Source organism: Triticum aestivum, chromosome 4B, assembly GCF_018294505.1.
Source record: "Triticum aestivum cultivar Chinese Spring chromosome 4B, IWGSC CS RefSeq v2.1, whole genome shotgun sequence".
Classification (NCBI taxonomy): domain Eukaryota; kingdom Viridiplantae; phylum Streptophyta; class Magnoliopsida; order Poales; family Poaceae; genus Triticum; species Triticum aestivum.
Genome location: NC_057804.1, coordinates 69,567,924 through 69,588,575, shown reverse-complemented (window position 1 = coordinate 69,588,575; position 20,652 = coordinate 69,567,924). Strand labels below are relative to the sequence as shown.

At 43.4% G+C, this 20,652-nt stretch overlaps 2 protein-coding genes across 2 annotated transcripts; one reads left to right on the top strand and one right to left on the bottom strand.

Annotated features, from left to right (window-relative positions):
- The first annotated feature begins 8,135 nt into the window (after positions 1-8,135).
- On the top strand, positions 8,136-9,850 carry LOC123094451 (metacaspase-1). Its single transcript, XM_044516455.1, has 3 exons — positions 8,136-8,566; positions 8,649-8,988; positions 9,077-9,850. The coding sequence occupies exons 1-3, from the start codon at positions 8,209-8,211 to the stop codon at positions 9,462-9,464; spliced, it is 1,086 nt and encodes a 361-aa protein (XP_044372390.1). The 5' UTR covers positions 8,136-8,208; the 3' UTR covers positions 9,465-9,850.
- A 2,590-nt stretch (positions 9,851-12,440) lies between these two features.
- Positions 12,441-16,166, bottom strand: LOC123091071 (probable E3 ubiquitin-protein ligase ARI1). The gene is made up of 5 exons (XM_044512469.1): positions 15,766-16,166; positions 14,883-14,915; positions 14,487-14,778; positions 13,767-14,247; positions 12,441-13,515 (listed from the first exon to the last, which is right to left on the bottom strand). Exons 1-5 carry the CDS (start codon positions 15,943-15,945, stop codon positions 12,852-12,854), a joined length of 1,650 nt encoding a protein of 549 aa, XP_044368404.1. The 5' UTR covers positions 15,946-16,166; the 3' UTR covers positions 12,441-12,851.
- Positions 16,167-20,652: the final 4,486 nt, after the last annotated feature.

The following is a 20,652-nucleotide window of genomic DNA, read 5'->3' as shown; positions in this document are numbered from 1 at the left end:
ATCATTGCACATCCTGGTACACTGCCAGAGGCATTCATATAGTTTTTGTTCTAGTATCGAGTTGTAATATTGAGTTGTAAGTAAATAAAAGTGTGATGATCATCATTATTAGAGCATTGTCTCAGTGAGGAAAGGATGATGGAGACCATGATTCCCCCACAAGTCGGGATGAGACTCTGGACGAAAAAAAAAGAGGCCAAAAAAGAGCCACGAAAAAATTATAAATGAGAGAAAAAGAGAGAAGGGACAATGTTACTATTCTTTTTCCACACTTGTGCTTCAGAGTAGCACCATGATGTTCATATAGAGAGTCTCTTATTTGGTCACTTTCATATACTAGTGGGATTTTTTTATTATAGAACTTGGCTTGTATATTCCGATGATGGGCTTCCTCAAATGCACGAGGTCTTCATGAGCAAGCAAGTTCGATGCACACCCACTTAGTTTTCATGTTGAGCTTTCATACACTTATAGCTCTTACTGCATCTGTTGCATGGCAATCCCTACTCCTCGCATTGACATCAATGGATGGGCATCTCCATAGCCCGTTGATTAGTCTCGTTGATGTGAGACTATCTTCTTATTTTTGACTTATCTTATTTATCTCTACCACCACACTCTATGCCACCCACAGTGCTATATCCATGGCTTGCACTCATGTATTGCATGGGTTTGAAAAAGTTGAAGCACGTTAAAAAGTATGAACCAATTGCTTGGCTAAAACCGGGGTTGTTCATGATAAATATTTTGTGTTAAGAAGATGGAGCATGACAGGATTATAAGATTTTGTAGGGATAACGTTCTTTAGCATTTTTATTTTGAAAGACATGATTGTTTATTAGTATTCTTGAATATTGATGTCTTTATATCAAATTATAGACTATTGCTTTGAATCATTCAGATCTTATTATTCATGCCGTAAGAGAGAGATTACATGATGAAACATGATAGGTAGCATTCCACATCAAAAATTCTGTTTTTATCATCACCTACTCAAGGACGAGCAGGAATTAAGCTTGGGGCTTGATACATCTCCAACATTTCTATAATTTTTCATTGTTTCATGCTATTGTAGTACCAATCTTGGATGTTTTATATGCAATTATATGCCATTATATATCATTTTTTAGGACTAACCTATTAACCCAGTGCCCAGTGCCAGTTGTTGTTTTCTGCTTGTTTTTGCCTTTTCAGAAAATCATTTTCAAAAGGTTTCCAAACGAGAAAAAACTTTGGATTAATTTTTTCTAGACCAGAAAAGACCCACAAGCTTCGGCCGAAGACCGGAAGAGCCACAAGGAGGCAACAAGCCTGGAGGGAGCGCCTAGGCGGTAGGGCGCGCCCCCCAGGCTTGTGGGCCCCTCATTGCCCCTCTTGACCTAATTCCAGCACTATAAATTCTCAAATATTCCTAATATACTAGAGGGACAGAAGAGAAAACTTTTCCGCCGCCGCAAGCCTCTATTCTTCCGTGATCCCATCTGGAGGCCTTTTTCGGTACTCTGCTGGAGGGGGAATTGATCACGGAGGGCTTCTTCATCAACCTTGCTGCCCTGCCGATGATGTGTGAGTAGTTTACCATAGACCTATGGGTCCATAGTTAGTAGCTAGATGGATTCTTCTCTCTCTTTGATCTCCAATACCATGTTCTCCTTGATGTTCTTGGAGTTCTATCCGATGTAATCTTCTTTTGTGGTGTGTTTGTTGGGATCCGATGAATTGTGAGTTTATGATCAGATTATTCATGAGAAATATTTGAGTCTTATCTGAACTCTTTTATTCATGATTATTATAGCTTTGTATTTCTCTTCGATCTATCGATTTGGTTTGGCCTACTAGATTGATTTGTCTTGCAATGGGAGAGGTGCTTTGTGATGGATTCAGTCTTGCGGTGCTCAATCCCAGTGACAGAAAGGGACATGACACGTATTTGTATTGTTGCCATTAAGGATAAAAAGATGGGGTTTATTCATATTGCTTGAGTTTACTTTGTCTACATCATGTCATCTTGCTTAAGGCATTACTCTGTTTCATACTTAATACCCTAGATGCATGCTGGATAGTGGTCGATGGGTGGAGTAATAGTAGTAGATGCAGGCAGGAGTCGGTCTACTTGTCTCGGACGTGATGCCTATATACATGATCAGTGTCATAAATCCGTCATAATTATTTGCTTTTCTACCAATTGCCCAGTAGTAATTTGTCTACCCACCGTATGCTATGTGTTCGAGAGAGAAGCCTCTAGTGAAAACTATGGCCCCCGGGTCTACTTTATCATATCTAAAAAAATTCTAAAAATACCTTGTTGCAATTTATTTACTTTTATTTTAATTAGTATTTTAGCTTATCTATTTATCTCTATAAGATTTAATCCTTGTAAATAACCGCTAAGAGGATTGACAACCCTCTTATTTGCGTTGGGTGCGAGTGTTTGCTCTTGTGTGTGCAGGTGCGCTTAACGGAATTTTTCTTGGTTCTCCTGCTGGATTGATAACCTTGGTTCTTAACTATGGAAAATTCTTATCTCTACTATACTGCATCATCCTCTCCTCTTCGGGGAAATACCAACGCAGTCTACAAGTAGGAGTGGTTCACGAAAACATTCGTGTTGAAGATAATGGCTCACGAAGACAATCACATGAAGCCAATGGAACACGAAGACTTAGTCTTTTGGTAGTTTCATTTTCTTCTTTCTTGAGTCATAGGAACCACCGTACTATTAAGTGGGGTCGAGGTAAACAAAGTAAGAAACTGACGTGATGCTCAACTTAAAATCCAATGTCTTTCAATGAGGACAAATGAGAGAAAACCTCTTCCAGAGTTGGTTGAGTCAGCGTTACTTGAAGCCCAAGTCAAGCTATCACGTGTGTTCAAAATCTGGCCATTGGACATGTGTCGGTTCCTCAGTGACCCAAGGTCATTTCGGACAAATCATGTCGGATTGCCTCCTGGCTATAAATAGCCACCCCCTCCACCATAAATTGGTGGCTGCTTCGAGTTAGTGCACGGCTTTTGTTGTTTGAGAGAAACTCACCTCGAAGCCTTTGAGAGAGAATCCTTGCGAGGACAAAACCCAAAACACTCAGAGCCCAAAGTGATTGAGCATCATTGAAGACATTCTGTTCCGAGTGAACCAGAGACTTATTACACTTGAAGACTATGATCTTCCAGCCAGTTAGGCATCACGTTCTGAGCATCCAAGAGTCATTGTGGATTGCCGGAGAATGAAGTCTCTGAAGGTTTGGAAGTCTACCTTGAAGACTTACCAGAGTGATTGGGCGAGATCTGTGGGTCTAGGGGAATAAGGTGAAGATGTGGTCTTCTGAGTTCATCTCAGCCTCTCTAACTAGACGTCCAACTGTCACAGTAGTTGGAACTGGTCAAACAAATCATTGTCTTCCCCGAGCTACTGGTTCTATCCTTTCACTTCCCTTACATATTGTTTCGTACCAAACCTTGAAGCCCTTGCATGCTTGTCTGTGTTTGAATATATTCCCTGAAGCTATTCATCTGTTTGCCAATCTGTCATCATGCCTCTTATGTTTATGTTCAATGCATGCTTGTATGTATGACGCCTATGCCTGTCATATCTATTCAGCTTAGCTACAACTGTTGTTAGTTTTCATCATGCTTCCGCTTGCTTCGAAGACATTGCCTATTTTTGAAGCCTTTCATAAAAATCACCTATTCACCCCCCCCCCTCTAGTCGATAACTAGCACTTTCACTTTCCAACCCAATTGGATTCACCTTCAAATTCGTCTGGAGCGTGGAGATATTGCCGAAATAGTCTGACACGGAATCCGAGTCAAACTACAAGTCCAAAGGTGTTGCGTCACCTTCGCTTGGGCCCATGGGCCTTGTATGACCTAGGGTTGGTTTTAGGCTGCCTTGGCACGTCCTCCCACCTCCTTGGCCGCCACCCCTTGCTCCTATATAAGTATATCAATCTAGTAGCTTTTTCCTTGGGTTTTATTCACTTGGTTTTATTTAGTTAAAAGTTAGACATTGCTGCAACTTCATGTATTTCATTTGTGTCCAATGACCAGGCCAAGACCGCTTTTGAAACCCCACATTTATCAATACTTCATCTATATTCGCAATATTCAGATTGCTTTATCATATTCTTGCTTGTTCTTTGATTGCTTGAAGGAATAGACCTTCGTGGTCAGGCTGATCATGCTTCCAGCATCGTCAGTAACCTTAGGAGATTGGTTTAACGATTGCTAAGGTGCGGCGTCTTCGCACGTTCCTAGTCAGATCGTCAAAGTCTACCCCACCAAATCGATAGCTATCATCTCATTAAAAGATCGGGACCCTCGCCTCTATCAGTGTGTGGATGCCAGGACAATGGAGCAGTGATACGTCTCAAACATATCTATAATTTTTGATTGTTCATGCTATTATAATATCACTTTTCTATTCTTTTCATAACATTTTATATTTTTTTTGGACCAACCTAGTAATTTAGTGCCCAATGCCAGTTGTTGTTGCCACTTGGATAAAATGACGGTTTCTCGCCATATTGATTGATGTTTTACTGTCTACATTATGTCATTATGCTTATTGCAATGCTCTGTTTCTTGTAAACTTAATACTTTGAGATGCATACTGGATAGCGGTCTTAGAGTGGAGCATTAGTAGTAGATGCAGTTGGATAACGATCTACTTATCACAGACGTAATGCTTATATGAGATTATACCATGAATGATCATAGTCATAAATATAAATATTGTAATTTAATCGCCGTCCAATTGTAATTTTTTTCATCACTTCACACTTGTATGCTTGAGAGAGCCACTAGTGAACCTATCACCCCTGATTCTATTCTCCATTGCTGAAAACTTTACAAAAAATTATTTTTTTTGTACCATTTTACCTTTCTATCAACTATCATTATCCCCTACAATTTAATCTTGTAATTAGCAAAACAAGAAGTTTGACAACCTTCTTGACAAAGGGTCATGTGTGCTCCATCCATCAAAGTATGTATAGTCGAAATAAACAAATGAAATAACAAAGCTGACTTTGAACCCTAAATTTTAGCATCTTGGATCAAAAAAATATTATAAGTAATCAAATGTATATCAATTTGGTAATAACTTCCCATGATGCAAAAACTCATACTGCATCCATGGATCAAAATAAGCCAATCGGAGGTAACCAACCACACCTTACCATAAATTCCTTGGCATAGGCATCATTGAGCTAGTGGAATATGGATGATGTGTCAATCAAATATTTTGATGGGTGGATGCAAACCTTCGGCTTAATTGCCTGTAAGCTTCATTCTTCTATTTCTTCCCTTCTGTTGCTCTTTTGTACCAGAAGGGTGGATATTATTCTTGTCCTGCTAGCTTCCTTTGGGAACTCATGTCATGTTCTTTCTTTTCAGTTCGTGGGCATTAGCCTTTGTAGTTTCTTATTTTTGTTGAACTGATAAGTCGAATGGGCGTCCCGGCTATGATCTTGTTCTAAACATTTGGCAATCCTTCCTTGATCTTGGCCACTTCCAAGTTCCTTTGACTAACTTGGCACTCTGATCTTCAACGACTGATTGCCTCGCCTATTTACCTTTAGTAGCAAATGCCACCACCTTGATTGGATTTTATCATTTAAAATCAAATATGAAGTAGCACTCTTAGGACCATCTTTTTAATGTGATAAATTTCTTTGATCACCTCTTTCTTCTTCCTTGAGCACCGAAACAATTCTTTTTGATTGAACTGTTATTTGACATGTGATCATTTCTCAATTGTTGATCTTATTGGAGCTTTAAAATCTAGTTGAGATGGTCTAAAATATGATGGAGAATGTGGCCTTGAATCCTACATGTCCCACGATGAATATAAGGAGGATACGAAGTTTCTGCATTAAACTTCTCCCTTCGCTAATCCCGGTTTTCAAACTTGTGCTTTGGAGGTGACTTTGAATTCTTTGTATTACTTGGCAGATAAGCATTTCCCGTTTCACTCTCCTTTTGATATCTAGCGAGTAACTCTTCAAACGTAAACTTTTGATGTGTTACCCTTGTGCATATTGCGTCCTTTGTATTCATTGATTTTGCATTTATCTATCTTTGAATCTCTCACTACCCCGACACTTGATGTCTTTGTTGTAGTTTTAATAGAATTACAGCCTTCAAGAATGTCTTCACTGTGCTCCTGAAAAATGTCCCTTGTGCATACTGCGTCCTTTATCTTCATTGATTTTGCATTTATCAATCTTTGAATTTCTCACTACCCCAATACTTGATGTCTTTGTTGTAGTTTTGATAGAATTACAACCTTCAAGAATGTCTTCATTGTGCTCCTGAAAATGTCTTTACTTGAAAATTTGAGCTGGTATTCATCTTCTAATATTTCAATGAATCAGCTCGAGGTAGCTGATGTGATAGCCTTTTGCCATGAAGACCAAGCTGAATATACTGGTTCATGTCTGAAGCCTCACCCAATTCGGCAATGTATTTATTTATTTTTGTATTTTTTCTCCATGTTTCCAATAAGTTATTATGCTAGCATCAACTTTCTCAAAAGATTTAAACCTTGGCCTCATGTTTCTGAAACCAAAATAGATACAATATATAAGTCTCATTTGAGACCAAATGTAAGCCGAATATGAAACAAGCAAATCTACCGATGTAGTATAAACTTTGAATAAAACAATGGCGAAAGCTTTAGCTGTAATAAATTGTCACCATCAGCCTCTTCAAATGGTACTGTGTGTTGACCGATATGCTTTGTGACAATCTTATTGCTAACAAATAAATTACCCTTTTTCATGGTCCTAAAAAAATTCTTATGAGAATTTTGCTAATAGATGCATCAATAATAGAAGTTATGACTAAATCAAAAATTGATAAATTATTTGCAAGATGTGCCACTTTAAATATGCTGAAACAACATGATGGTTGTGTTATGGATCCGCCAAAATCTTTACAAGCAGAACCCCGAAAGTTGAGGATCCGGCATGCCCAAATTAGTTCCCGTTAATTCTATCACATTTCCGCTCACCTTCGAATTTATTAAATTTATATTCACTATCCTATCAGAAGAAGATGAACCATATTCCTCCTAATATGCACCTCCCACAAAGTAGCAACTAGTGGGATAGTGCTTGCAATGATACGAGTAGAAGCTAAGCTAGGCAGAGAATCTAGCTTGCGAATTAAGTACCACTCCTACTGCTAACTCTAATCACACATTCACTCAGTTTCAATTTACTTCGCATATTAGGTGTCTTGAGTCTTTGGTCAAGTTCATAGAAAACAATATGATAATTTACAATAACAAATACAGTAGTACAATGTACCGTAAAAAAATCTCCAAATCTATGGAATGCAAAAATATATTCAATGAATCTAATGGCATCGATTTGGTATTGTAGATGCTGATAATTTTTTTCTTGTATAGACTTTGTTAAAGTTCACAAGGTTTGATTTAAGACTGGGGAAGCAACTGAAACGGAGGAAGTACTACTGCCTTACATTAACCAATCTCTTGCAAAATGCGTGTCTACTACAAACGAGTAGCAAGCTCTGGATTAACTTCAACCCAGAACCTTGGTCCTCGCACGTCCCACGGAGAAAATATGGATTCTGCCAATGTTGTTTCTTTATCTCATCGTGCGGTTTCTAAGCCCAGTTCTTTTCCTAGAATCTGGGGATTCTTCCAGAATCCGACCCCTCCCTAGATTCTCTCAGAATCTTTCAGCCCCATTTGTTTTACAATCATATCTAGTTAGACCCTAATTAAATAGGATTGTAAAACAAATGGGGCTGAAAGATCCCCAGATTCTCCTAGAATCTTTGAGCCCCATTTGTTTTACAATCCTATCTAGGTAGGCCCTAACTAAATAGGATTGTAAAACAAATGGGGCTCAAAGATTCTGGGAGAATCTGGGGGGATCGGATTCTGAGAGAATCCCTAGATTCGGGAAAAGAACTGGGCCCTAGAATCATATGCCCCACTCACTCCTCCATGCAGTTTGTTAATGTTCATGGTGCTACAATGCATTCGATTCTCCAACCAAAAAAAGAAAGAAAGAAATAGGACCGTTCCTGCAAAAATGCTTGATGTTCATTCGAATCATGGCCTTTTCCGGCTCGATGTAGCACTATAAAAAGGGGCATGGAGTTGAGAAGAGAGTCGCACGCAACACCAAGGCAGAGGAAGCAACTTCCTTCCTAGCCATAGATACAAGCCAAGCCATGGAGTGTGGTCACTGCGGCGAGGGCGTGTCCATCCCGCGGGGAGCACGCGCTGTGCAGTGCGCGCATTGCCGCGGGGTGACGCGCGTCGGTCGGCGGCACGGCGCCGTCGGCTTCGTCGTGAACATGATCAGCAACATGGCGGGCGGCGGCCGCACGAGGCCGGCAACGCCGCCGAGGCTGCGGGAGGCGGGCTACCCCAGAGCCCACGGCGACAAGCGCGCCCTCCTGGTCGGCATCAACTACGCGGGCACGCATCTCCGTGAGCTGAGCGGCCCCATCACCGACGTCAAGAGCATGAGCTTCCTGCTCACCCAGAAGTACGGGTTTCCAAGCCAGTGCATCCTCGTCCTCACCGGTAACGACGGACGAACACCCAAGAACTCACCCACCACCTACGCATTTGTTTGTCTGACCATCGTTCTCGTGCTGCTTGCCAGATGAGGAGCGCGATCCGTACAGGACGCCGACCAAGTGCAACATCCTGCTGGCGATGCGGTGGCTCGTGCACGGCTGCAGCTCCGGCGACTCCCTCGTGTTCCACTTCTCCGGCCACGGCGACCAGGTGCGCGACGACGACGGCGACGAGCGGGACGGGAAGGACGAGGTGCTCTGCCCGCTCGACTCGGACCCGGACGACTACGGCAGCGACATCCGGGACGACGAGATCAACGCGGCCCTGGTCCGGCCGCTCGTGCACGGCGTCAGGCTCCACGCCGTCGTCGACGCCTGCCACAGCGGCACCGTCCTTGATCTCCCCAACCTCTGCAAGATCAAAAGGTACAACGCGATTAGCCATCTTCTCCCCTTAATCCTTCGCACCGCAAGTGATTCCACTTAATAATGTCATTGTTTTACCATTTTTGAGGAACGGGGAATCTGAATGGACGGACCAGAGCGCTCCGAACGGCGCCTGGAAGAAAACGAGCGGCGGGCAGGCGGTCCTGATCAGCGGCTGCGCCGACACCCAGACGTCGACCGACGGGATCGGCGACGAGCTCGTGGGCATGGGGGCCCTGACGTACAGCTTCTTCACGGCGGCGCTGTTCGCGCAGCGGACGCCCACCTACGCGCAGCTGCTGGCGACGATAAAGGCCATCATCCGCGAGCGCAACGCCGACGGGCGGATCAACTGCAAGCTCCCCGCGCCCGTCTGCTCGCTCGTCCGCAAGGTGGTCAACTTCAGCGGCGTGCAGGAGCCGCAGCTGACTTCGTCGGACAAGTTCGACATCAACCGGACGCAGTTTCTGCTATGATTGAAACATCACGACATCAACCACGCTCTGCCCTCTGCACCTCAATAATTACGGCAAGCTTTCCTACCTGTTCGTCACAACTGACAAGTCAAACCGATTGTGCTGGATCAGTCAAGTCTATGTGGCTTACTCACGGGCCGTCAAGCGGCGCCGCTTGTGTTGTACGGTGTATTATTACATAGTACTCCCTCCGTTCCTAAATATTTGTCTTTCTCGAGATTTCAACAAGTGACTACATACGGAGCAAAATGAGTGAATCTACACTCTAAAATATGTCTATATACATCCGTATGTGGTAGTTCATTTGAAATCTCTAAAAAGACAAGTATTTAGGAACGGATGGAGTATTTCTCAACAATAATAAATTTGGTGCTTTTAAGTTTTAACTAGCAAAACGGTCTGTGCGTTGCAACGGGAGAAAATAATAATCATAATCTCTAATGGCCATGACCACATTTTGCTGCATCACCGAAATACACCATCACTCTCATTTTCGTGAAAATCGTGAATAATTTTTTAAAAATCACGAACATTTTTTTAAACTCGTGAACATATCTCAAATCATGAACGTTTTCAAATTCTTGAACATTTTTACAGATTTCAAACATTATTCTAAAGTCATGAACATTTTTTTAATTCATGAACATATTTGCAAAAAAAATTAAAAGCTTTTTATTCAATAGGCCAACATTTGTACTATCGACGAACATTTTATTGAAAATTGATGGAACAGATTTTGAAATTCATGATTTTTGATTGAACCAGCATTTTTTTAAATGCACGATCATTTTTTGAATCAGCGAAACTTTCATGAAACCACAAACCTGTATAGAAGAACCTGGCGTTGGTCTCTGCTCGTGACGTATACATCTATTCTCGTTAATTCCATCACGTTTCCGTTCACCTTTGAATTTATAAAATCCATATCCACTACCCTGTATAGAAGAACATGAATCATATTCCTCCTAATCTGCACCTCCCACAAACTAGCAAATAATGGGATAGCGCTTGCAATGATACGACTAGAAGCTAAGCTAGGCGGAGAACCTAGCTTGCAAATTAAGTATCACTCCTATTGCCCACTCTAATCATATAGTCGCTCGGTTTCAATGTACTTCACATATTATATGTCTTTGAGTCTATGATCAAGTTTATAGAAAACCAATATGTTAGTTTGCAATAACAAATACAGTAGTACAATGTATACTAAAAAATGTCTAAATATATGGGATGCGAAAATATAATCAATGAATCTAGTGATATTAAAGATACTGATAAATTTTCTCTTCTCACAAGGTTTGACTCATGACAATATACATATCGAAGTAAGGGCATCTTCAATATAGACCCTTAAACTGGACACCGCATCCGTCTGCAGATGGGGGGAGGGGGGTAGTCCGCAGATAATGATGTGGGAGCCGTCCATACAACAATTGCCATATACATTTCAAACCTGATTTTAACAAATCGGATGAATTACATGCAAACCGGAAGATTTTCATCTAAACTGGAGCACATTTATTACATTTTTGTTATATTTAATTAAAAAAGCGCCCGGACCTAAACATAGCTTATGGCAAAGGCCATCCCCACGTCCAAACGGAGTGCGTGCTGACGCCCAATCGGAGGATCAGGGGGGCGAAGGCGACCGGGTGGGGGATTTGGGCTGGCTGGGCCGGCCCAGGTGGGCTAGGCCCGTTTTTTTTCTTATTTTCCTTTTCCTTTTTTTTACTTTTTCTGTTTTCCTTTTAGTTTTATTTTATTTTTAGTTTATAAAATATGAACTTAGTCCCTAAATTAGTATTATTAATTAGGTTACTGCCATATTTAATTTGGCACTTTAATTAAATAATTGTATTTGTTTATTACTTTGTTATTTTAAAAGCATTTAAATATTTGTTTAGCCCCAGTTTTATTTATTTTAGGGCATTTTTATTACTTATAAAATGTGGGTTTCAACATGACAATTACCAAGGTATTATTTGCAACATTATGAACATTTTTTTTCATGTTTGAAAAATTTGAATTTTGACTTTCAACTTGGATTTGAATTTGAATTATGATTTGGATCAAAGTAAAGATTAGCAACAGTAATGTGATGACATGGCACCATTAACATAGGATTACTGTAGCTTAACAAACACGATGTTACAGATCACTATTACAAAAAATTTATTATCAATGCCGGGTCCAAAAATCCCATCGAGGACGACTGGACTGCAGTCAGTAACAACTTTTCACATGATGCTCGTCACTAGTAACAGCGGTACTAATGAAAGGAAGTCCGTGGGAGTTTCCCAATGGAAGTTGGTCCAAGCCCAGACCATTGGCCTTAGCGGTGACGTGCTTTTTTCCCCATCACTAGTACATTTTGGGATTTAAAAGATACTCCCTCTGTAAAGAAATATAAGAGCGTTTACATCATTAAAGTAGTGATTTAAACGCTTTTATATTTTTCTACGGAGGTAGTACAAAATAGTGGAACATTACACAACTTAATTAGGCACTCGAATGAACTACACTTAAATATACATAACTTGAATTCCAGTATAAGCAATATATCACTCAATGGAAACATATCTCTCATAGATTGCACATACACATAGCACAAAACATTACATACAACAATTGAACACACACATGCCACCTAAACATTACATACAACAATTGAACACACACATTTTCTGCATGTTGGGGAACAAAATCATTTATCCATGAACGACTCCCAAAGTCCTCGTATATATACTTCTTTCTTTTCTTTTTACTCCACATATAAGATTTATCTGAAGTCAGACTTCAAAAAGTTTGACCAAATATATATTAATAGATATCAGCATCTTCAATATTAGAGCTATATAATACTAGCAAATATTAGTTCCACGATGCATCTAACGATATTAATTTTGTATAGTGACTGTTGACTTCAGACAAACCTTATACGCAGATTAAAAAAGACAAGATTAAGGGGGGATTAGATGATTCGCCACACTTTATCAGGGGTTTGATGATTTGCCGTAGGTCGTTACTTATATCATCCCATCAGAAAGATGAACAACGCTTAGTACAGACACCACAGATAGCTGGATGAACCCGTACATGCTTCACTTGCAAACTACTCCCTCCGTCCCACAATGTAAGACGTTTTTTGACACTAGTGTAATGTCAAAAAATGACTTACATTGGGACGGAGGGAGTAATAATAATCTATATTAGTACTACTTGGGTACTTAGGTTAGCTCCTCCTAGTGCGAGGCCTCCACTAACCTAAATCATTCCTTACTGTACGTCCACATTTGCATCAGATGCATGTCAAGGTGGTCTTCACTCATCAGTTGCTGCCACACTGTATGTCCGCCTGGAGATGGAGCATCCAAGTGAAGAAGCCTGTCAGGCCCGGAACACCTTGGCCCGCACAGGGCCGTCCGGCGTGTAAGCGGCGATGTCCATGGGTTCCGTGAGCAGCGGCAGCAGCTCGTCCTGAATGCAGGTGTACATCTCCCCGCAGAGCCTCTCGAGGATCTTGTCGAGGTTGACGACCTCCTGCTTCACCTTCACTATCTCCTGGTCAGGCAGCGCCAGGATATCCGTCACGAGCACCTTCGACAGCTGCTCCACGTGGCGCTCCAGCTGCTCCTGCTGGCTCTCAAACAGATTCTGCGCTGGGGCCAAGCTGCCCCGCTCTGACCGGTGCGCCTGCAGTTCGCCGCCGAACATGTGGTAGGCAAACGCGTATGATCGTGACACCACCTGCCGTGACCACAGCAGGCGCTGGTGTGCATCGGTCAGCCAGTCGCCGTCCCTGATCAGCCTTGGTCGCAGGTGGTTCGACTCCAGCTGTTTCACTTTCTCTTTGATGGCCGGCCCCAGCTTTTCGTGTTGCTCCTTGTATGAGTCCTCATGGATCTTGAACCGGTTGCAGTAATGCGCGTATCGCTCTAGCTGCCGCCTGCCCGTGTCCACCTTGTCCTTGCTCTCCTTGTAGCGGTTGCAGCTGTGGCCCTCAATGTTTGTCCATGTGTGCGCGCTACCTGTGGGTCCACCACATAGCCAGCTGCATTCGTAAAAGAACTAATAATCAATAACTGATTTAAGTCGGAGTAGGATGCATGCAGCAGGTAACATAAGAACATTCCTCAGAGAATGAGTGAATTAGCATGTAAGCACTGCAATAAGCATGTGCAGGAATAATGGGATGAAAATTATCCCAAAGGTACGCTGATGAGCAGTTCACAGATTGCTGATCGGGCAGTCGAGCTCACATGTTTTCACGGACAGATGACCCCATATGTGAAAAGAGCTTACCACATATACTGGCCACACTTGCACTTGACCAGGTTGCAACCGTCACGCTTCTCAATCGGCTTGAAGCACTTGGGGCAGCTCTTGGTGTTTTTAACAATCCATTTGATGTTCTCTGACTCGCCATGGATCCTGGTGTTCCACTGCCTCCATATGTTACACGGGCATGGTGAGTGTGTCTGCTCCATACAGTTGAAGCAGAAGCTGACACCACAGAGGCACTTGACCTCGCAGTAACGATCACCAGTGCCCACACGGATTGCGCGTCCACAGTGTGGGATGCTGGGGCACCACTTCACAAAGTCATTGTCCTCAAGATAAGACTCCAGTAGGAAGCGATCAAAGCGCTTGGCTGCATCGGGGTACTTCTGGCCAAGTAGGCGCTGCACAATGCCCTCATCGCAAATAGCCAAGCACTTCACCTCCATGCAACGTATCTGCTTCTTGCCACTGTCTATGGCTGCATTGAAGTGCTCTGTCCAACCTGGAAATTTTTTGAAGTGCCCCGGTAAGAAAATGTTTTTGTTTTTATTTTCAGGTGTTAGGGGTAAGCGAGAGCTGCGTAGACGTGTTTTGCAAGTGATTTTAATCCTCTGCTGTTGCTGCTGCTGGTGGTTGCATTGCATAAGATCAGTCATTGTACATATCAGAATAACTGTACACCTTAAAGTAACTATGCAGGGTCAGAAGATAACTACTGAGGAGAAGGCATGATGAACTCACAGTCATTGCAGAAGCAATGGCCACAGTCCATAGTCGAGACAGCGGCCGGGGACAAGTCATCATCAAAGCACACATTGCATTGGACACTTGTCGAGGGTGTTCTTGAGGCACCTATTAGCATGCTACTCTTCTCCTGCAGTACAATGCCTGCCTCTCTGAGCATGCGGTCTCGCCCCTTCCTGTCAAGGCAATCATAGATGCAGTCTATCTTCCATCGGTGGTGAATGAAGAGACTGCGCGCCTGGTGCTGCTTTATATTGAGCAAATTCATCATTATGGACAAGTCTTCTTGCTGTAGGTACAGTAGATAAAGAAACAGTCAGTGAACCTCAACTAGCAGTAGACGGACTGAATCTAACTCTGAAATCATAAGAAATGGCCAGCATGGCCCATTACCTGGGCCGCAGAAAGGGTGTCTTCTGTAATAGCCTAAAACAACAATTATAATTGTTAAAACCTTAATTAAACAACCATAAGAATCTTCTTTAAAAAATATTCTACATTCTAGTGCAGCTGGCTAATCCGGACACATAAATCACAGACAATGCAAAATACAAGTACAAATGATTGGATAAAATAAGTAGTTTGAGCGAATAATCAATATTTTACTCTAAAGATGAGAGGTTCAGAGCTTTGAGCTTTGGTAACAGACAGGAGCTGAAACTATCAGCAGACCAGGAATGGCATCCATGCTTGATGCCCTCATGTTGCAGTTATTGTCTTATAAATGATTTGTATGGTGCTTAAAATTATAATTAGCAGAACAGATTATTCATTCAGGAAGGGAAGCTGTGCATGTCATAGTGTGTCATCTACTGGTTCATAAAATGTGATTCATAATAATTTTACTATGATATCAGCAAACCAGGAACCAAAAGATCTCGCAACTAAAACAGAGTTTGGAGCCAAGAGAGCTGCGTGATTTCAAGCACGGTCACGCCACTAGCAATATTTTTTCGCTGATCAATCACATTGGGACTCTGTTTCAGTCGGCATTAACAGATTCCAACCCCGCCCCGTCTGGAGCCGATCTGGCGAGGAAACTGCTTGGCGAAACTAGTGCGCTGCTGAAAGGGGATAACAGAGGCTCCCAGAGCAGAATGCAGAGACGCGTAAACTAGAAGTCTTTAAAAAAAAAAGGACGCGAAGTTCGGCCTGGTCTGGCGAAGGGTCAGGAGCACGTGGAGGCTCGAATCCCCCCGATCTCGCCCCGATAACCCGCACGCGCACGCAATCCAAGGGCACGGAATCCGCCGGCCGGCCAGCCGCGAGAACTCACCCAGCAATCGACGCGGCGCTCCGAGTGCGGCGGGTCGTCCTCGAGCAGGCCGAGGTCGTCCTCGTCCGCCCCCACCGCCAGGCCGTCCCAGTCGGCCGCCTCCTCTCCCTCCTCCTCCTCATCCTCCTCGCCGTCGCCGTCGTCTTCGTAGTAGTAGTAGCAGTCGTCGTCGCTGGCCATGGCGATGGCGGGGTTTGATCGCGGCCGGGGTGGGGGAGCAGGGGGCGGGGGAGAAGGAAGGAAGGGGAGCGAGGGTTTTTCCGGAAAGGCTTCGGGGAGAAGGCTTGGCAGTTTGGTCGCGGATTTTGGCCGGTGGCTGGTGGCTGGGTAAGCCGGAGTGGACCGCTGGCAGAGACCAGAGGGGTTTAAAGGCGGATGCTTTTCGTCTCCGCGGAGGGCAAAAGCCGGAAGGCAAGGGGAGGTTCGACTCGGGCGTGTGTGTGTGTTGACGTGTTGGAACCGGACGGTAACCTATATCACAATCCACCTGAAGGACAAATACAAGTTACCGAAGGGTAATCTGGTTCCTTTCCTTCGAGAATCAGGTAACGCGCTCACCTATTGTAGAGCGCATGCAATTATGTCAATGTCGCTTTCACAATTAATTATTGTATCTAGAATCACGACGTTTATTTTGGAACGGGGTGAGTGCATGATGGGCCCGGCTAAATTATTGCGGTGCACATGCAAGCTATGCCACCTCATCATGATTGTTAGGTGGGGGAGATACCATGTGCTTTTTTTGGTCACAAAAGGTAGCATTGGAGTTTGGGGAAGGGAGCAACACCGCGTGTAAGGCTGGAAGTTGTTTGGTTGGATTTTGCAACTAGTACGTGGTGTGTGATTGCTCGGTTAATCTTTCGTTCTTATTAGCTAGTATAGCCGAAAGTTTTTAGTCGCGTCGAACTTTTTCAAGTGAAGCTTGTTAGGATACAGTTAGTGTTTGAATCAAACATGTTATATCCTTGGCCTTTTGTATAATGCGAGTGACAGGACATGTGGTGCCCTCATGTTTGGATTTTGTAATTGATGACATTTTCTATGGACTAATGGTTGCCTTGAGCTATATTTGAAGGATTTGTCCATAGGTTTTCTTGAAGTCCATGTGTTGGTTTCAAGGGGTTTATGTGTTGACCAATGTGCTATTAACGATTTATCCAAAGATTGGTCATGTGTGAGTTGAGCTTATTGCAAACAAGTCTTGAAGAATAAGATTGTGTGAACATTCATGTTTACCTTCAAGACATCATCTTAATGAAGAAAGTTGGAAAGATTTAAGGTTGATCAAGACTATGTACAAAGAGTGATTCAAGTTGGTCGACACACAAAACGTAGAAGATGTACCAAGTGGGATCAAGTGATCTCATGGTATGGTAAGCATTGTCTATTACGCTTTGTGTACTAACCCATGGTCTACGCGAGACTTCTTTGTGGGGTTAGGTATGTTTCCATGGGCTTGCGTCAAAAGAAAGATATCATACAACCCATGGAGAGGATGACATCAAGTGGTGATCGTCATTAAGATTGCGGTGTGCAAGTTCAAGTGAAGCATTACGAAGAGATCAAATGCTTTAAGCTTGCCATCCATTATGGTGACAATGGACTAGTGAAGATGTGCCGAAGAGTGGCTCACCCACAGTGGAGTATGGGGGAGCAATCACCTAGTCTTCATCGACCTAACGCAATCAAGAAAGGTGGTCCATCTTACGGAGGACAAGATCGTCATCATCTAGCTCAAGTGGGTTATACGCAAGGCAAAGGTTTGCACTTGATAGGTTTTCTATTTTACCGGTCTCATGGTGGTAGTTGGGAGACCGGGTTATAGGATCAATTGTCGTACTATCAAGGGGGGCTCTCAAATTGGTAGCTTGATTGAATCGTTCGTAGAGATCCCAAACCATTCCATCCTTGCATCATATATCTTGGTTCTTGTTTGGTTCTTCTCCTTGTGAGATTTGGAGCTTATGGTCAGCTTCATGACAAGCTCGAGTTCATCGAAAACAAAGTTCACATGCATCTTCTATGATGTTTTCGATGTTGGGGTTTTTGTCGGTTATTCATTCATAGAGGTTTCACATCTCTATACCTTTGGCATTTTTCTACTTCCTCTTCTTACTATAACCATTCGCTGCTGGAGTTTGAGTTTGCTCAATTCGGAGCTCATATGCAGAAGTTGTGGCAGTTCTAGTTTTCCTAGTGCATCTGTTTTGCTTGGGGCTTGCGTGTTGCACCCCTGCGGTAGTACCGCTCTGTGCAGCGGTAGTACCTGTTGGAAATATGCCCTATAGGCAATAATAAATTAGTTATTATTATATTTCCTTGTTCATGATAATCGTTTATTATCCATGCTATAATTGTATTGATAGGAAACTCAGATACATGTGTGGATACATAGACAATACCATGTCCCTAGTAAGCCTCTAGTTGACTAGCTCGTTGATCAATAGATGGTTATGGTTTCCTGACCATGGACATTGGATGTCGTTGATAACGGGATCACATCATTAGAAGAATGATGTGATGGACAAGACCCAATCCTAAGCCTAGCACAAAGATCGTGTAGTTCGTATGCTAAAGCTTTTCTAATGTCAAGTATCTTTTCCTTAAACCATGAGATTGTGCAACTCCCGAATACCGTAGGAATGCTTTGGGTGTACCAAACGTCACAACGTAACTGGGTGGCTATAAAGGTGCACTACATGTATCTCCGAAAGTGTCTGTTGGGTTGGCACGAATCGAGACTCGGATTTGTCACTCCGTGTAAACGGAGAGGTATCTCTGGGCCCACTCGGTAGGACATCATCATAATGTGCACAATGTGACCAAGGGGTTGATCACGGGATGATGTGTTATGGAACGAGTAAAGAGACTTGCCGGTAACGAGATTGAACAAGGTATCGGCATACCGACGATCGAATCTCGGGCAAGTATAATACCGCTGGACAAAGGGAATTGAATACGGGATTGATTGAATCCTTGACATTGTGGTTCATCCGATGAGATCATCGTGGAACATGTGGGAGCCAACATGGGTATCCAGATCCCGTTGTTGGTTATTGGCCGGAGAGTTGTCTCGGTCATGTCTACGTGTCTCCCGAACCCATAGGGTCTACACACTTAAGGTTCGATGACACTAGGGTTATAAAGGTAGTTTTTATGTGGTTACCGAATGTTGATCGGAGTCCCGGATGAGATCCCGGACGTCACGAGGAGTTCCGGAATGGTCCGGAGGTAAAGATTTATATATGGGAAGTCCTATTTTGGCCACCGGAAAATGTTTGGGATTTTCCAGTATTGTACCGGGAAGGTTCTAGAAGGTTCCGGAGTGGGGCCCACCTGCATGGGGGGACCCACATGAACGTGGGTAGTGGGGGCAAGGCCCCACACCCCTGGTCAAGGCGCACCAATATCCCCCCTTAGAAGGAATAAGATCATATCCCGAAGGGATAAGATCAAGATCCGTAAAAAGGGGGGATAACAATCGGTGGGGAAGGAAATGATGGGATTTCTTTCCTCCCACCTTTGCCAACGCCCCAATGGACTTGGAGGGCAAGAAACCAGCCCCTCCACCCCTATATATAGTGGGGAGGCTCATGGGAGCTTCACACGAAGTTCTGGCGCAGCCCTCCCCCTCTCCCAAGTACTCCTCCTCTCCCGCGGTGCTTGGCGAAGCCCTGCTGGATCACCACGCTCCTCCATCACCACCACGCCGTTGTGCTGCTGCTGGATGGAGTCTTCCTCAACCTCCCCCTCTCTCCTTGCTGGATCAAGGCATGGGAGATGTAACCGGGCTGTACGTGTGTTGAACGCGGAGGTGCCGTCCGTTCGACACTAGGATCTCCGGTGATTTGGATCACGACGAGTACGACTCCTTCAACCCCGTTCTCTTGAACGCTTCCGCTTAGCGATCTACAAGGGTATGTAGATGCACTCTCCTTCCCCTCGTTGCTGGTTTCTCCATAGATAGATCTTGGTGACACGTAGGAATTTTTTGAATTTCTGCTACGTTCCCCAACAGTGGCATCATGAGCCAGGTCTATGCGTAGTTTCTATGCACGAGTAGAACACAAAGTAGTTGTGGGCGTTGATTTTGTTCAATGTGCTTACCGTTACTAGTCCAATCTTGATTCGGCGGCATTGTGGGATGAAGCGGCCCGGACCGACCTTACACGTACACTTACGTGAGACAGGTTCCACCGACTGACATGCACTTGTTGCATAAGGTGGCTAGCGGGTGCCAGTCTCTCCCACTTTAGTCGGATCGGATTCGATGAAAAGGGTCCTTATGAAGGGTAAATAGCAATTGGCATATCACGTTGTGGCTTTTGCGTAGGTAAGAAACGTTCTTGCTAGAAACCCATAGCAGCCACGTAAAACATGCAAACAACAATTAGAGGACGTCTAACTTGTTTTTGCAGGGTATGCTATGTGATGTGATATGGCCAAGAAGAATGTGATGAATGATATGTGATGTATGAGATTGATCATGTTCTTGTAATAGGAATCACGACTCGCATGTCGATGAGTATGACAACAGGCAGGAGCCATAGGAGTTGTCTTTATTTATTGTATGACCTGCGTGTCATTGAACAACGCCATGTAATTACTTTACTCTATTGCTAACCGGTAGCCATAGTAGTAGAAGTAATAAGTTGGCGAGACAACTTCATGGAGACACGATGATGGAGATCATGATGATGGAGATCATGGTGTCATGCCGGTGACGATGATGATCATGGAGCCCCGAAGATGGAGATCAACAGGAGCAAAATGATATTGGCCATATCATGTCACTTTTTGATTGCATGTGATGTTTATCATGTTTATGAATCTTATTTGCTTAGAACTACGGTAGTAAATAAGATGATCCCTCATTAAAATTTCAAG

Coding starts and splice junctions, on each gene's coding strand:
- LOC123091071 (XM_044512469.1), bottom strand. CDS start 15,945: ATGGCCAGCGACGACGACTGCTACTACTACTACGAAGACGACGGCGAC. Junction 14,779..14,882: donor ACACCCTTTCTGCGGCCCAG/GTAATGGGCCAT, acceptor CTGTACCTACAG/CAAGAAGACTTGTCCATAAT. Junction 13,516..13,766: donor AAGTGTGGCCAGTATATGTG/GTAAGCTCTTTT, acceptor TTACGAATGCAG/CTGGCTATGTGGTGGACCCA.
- LOC123094451 (XM_044516455.1), top strand. CDS start 8,209: ATGGAGTGTGGTCACTGCGGCGAGGGCGTGTCCATCCCGCGGGGAGCA. Junction 8,567..8,648: donor GTGCATCCTCGTCCTCACCG/GTAACGACGGAC, acceptor GCTGCTTGCCAG/ATGAGGAGCGCGATCCGTAC. Junction 8,989..9,076: donor AACCTCTGCAAGATCAAAAG/GTACAACGCGAT, acceptor ACCATTTTTGAG/GAACGGGGAATCTGAATGGA.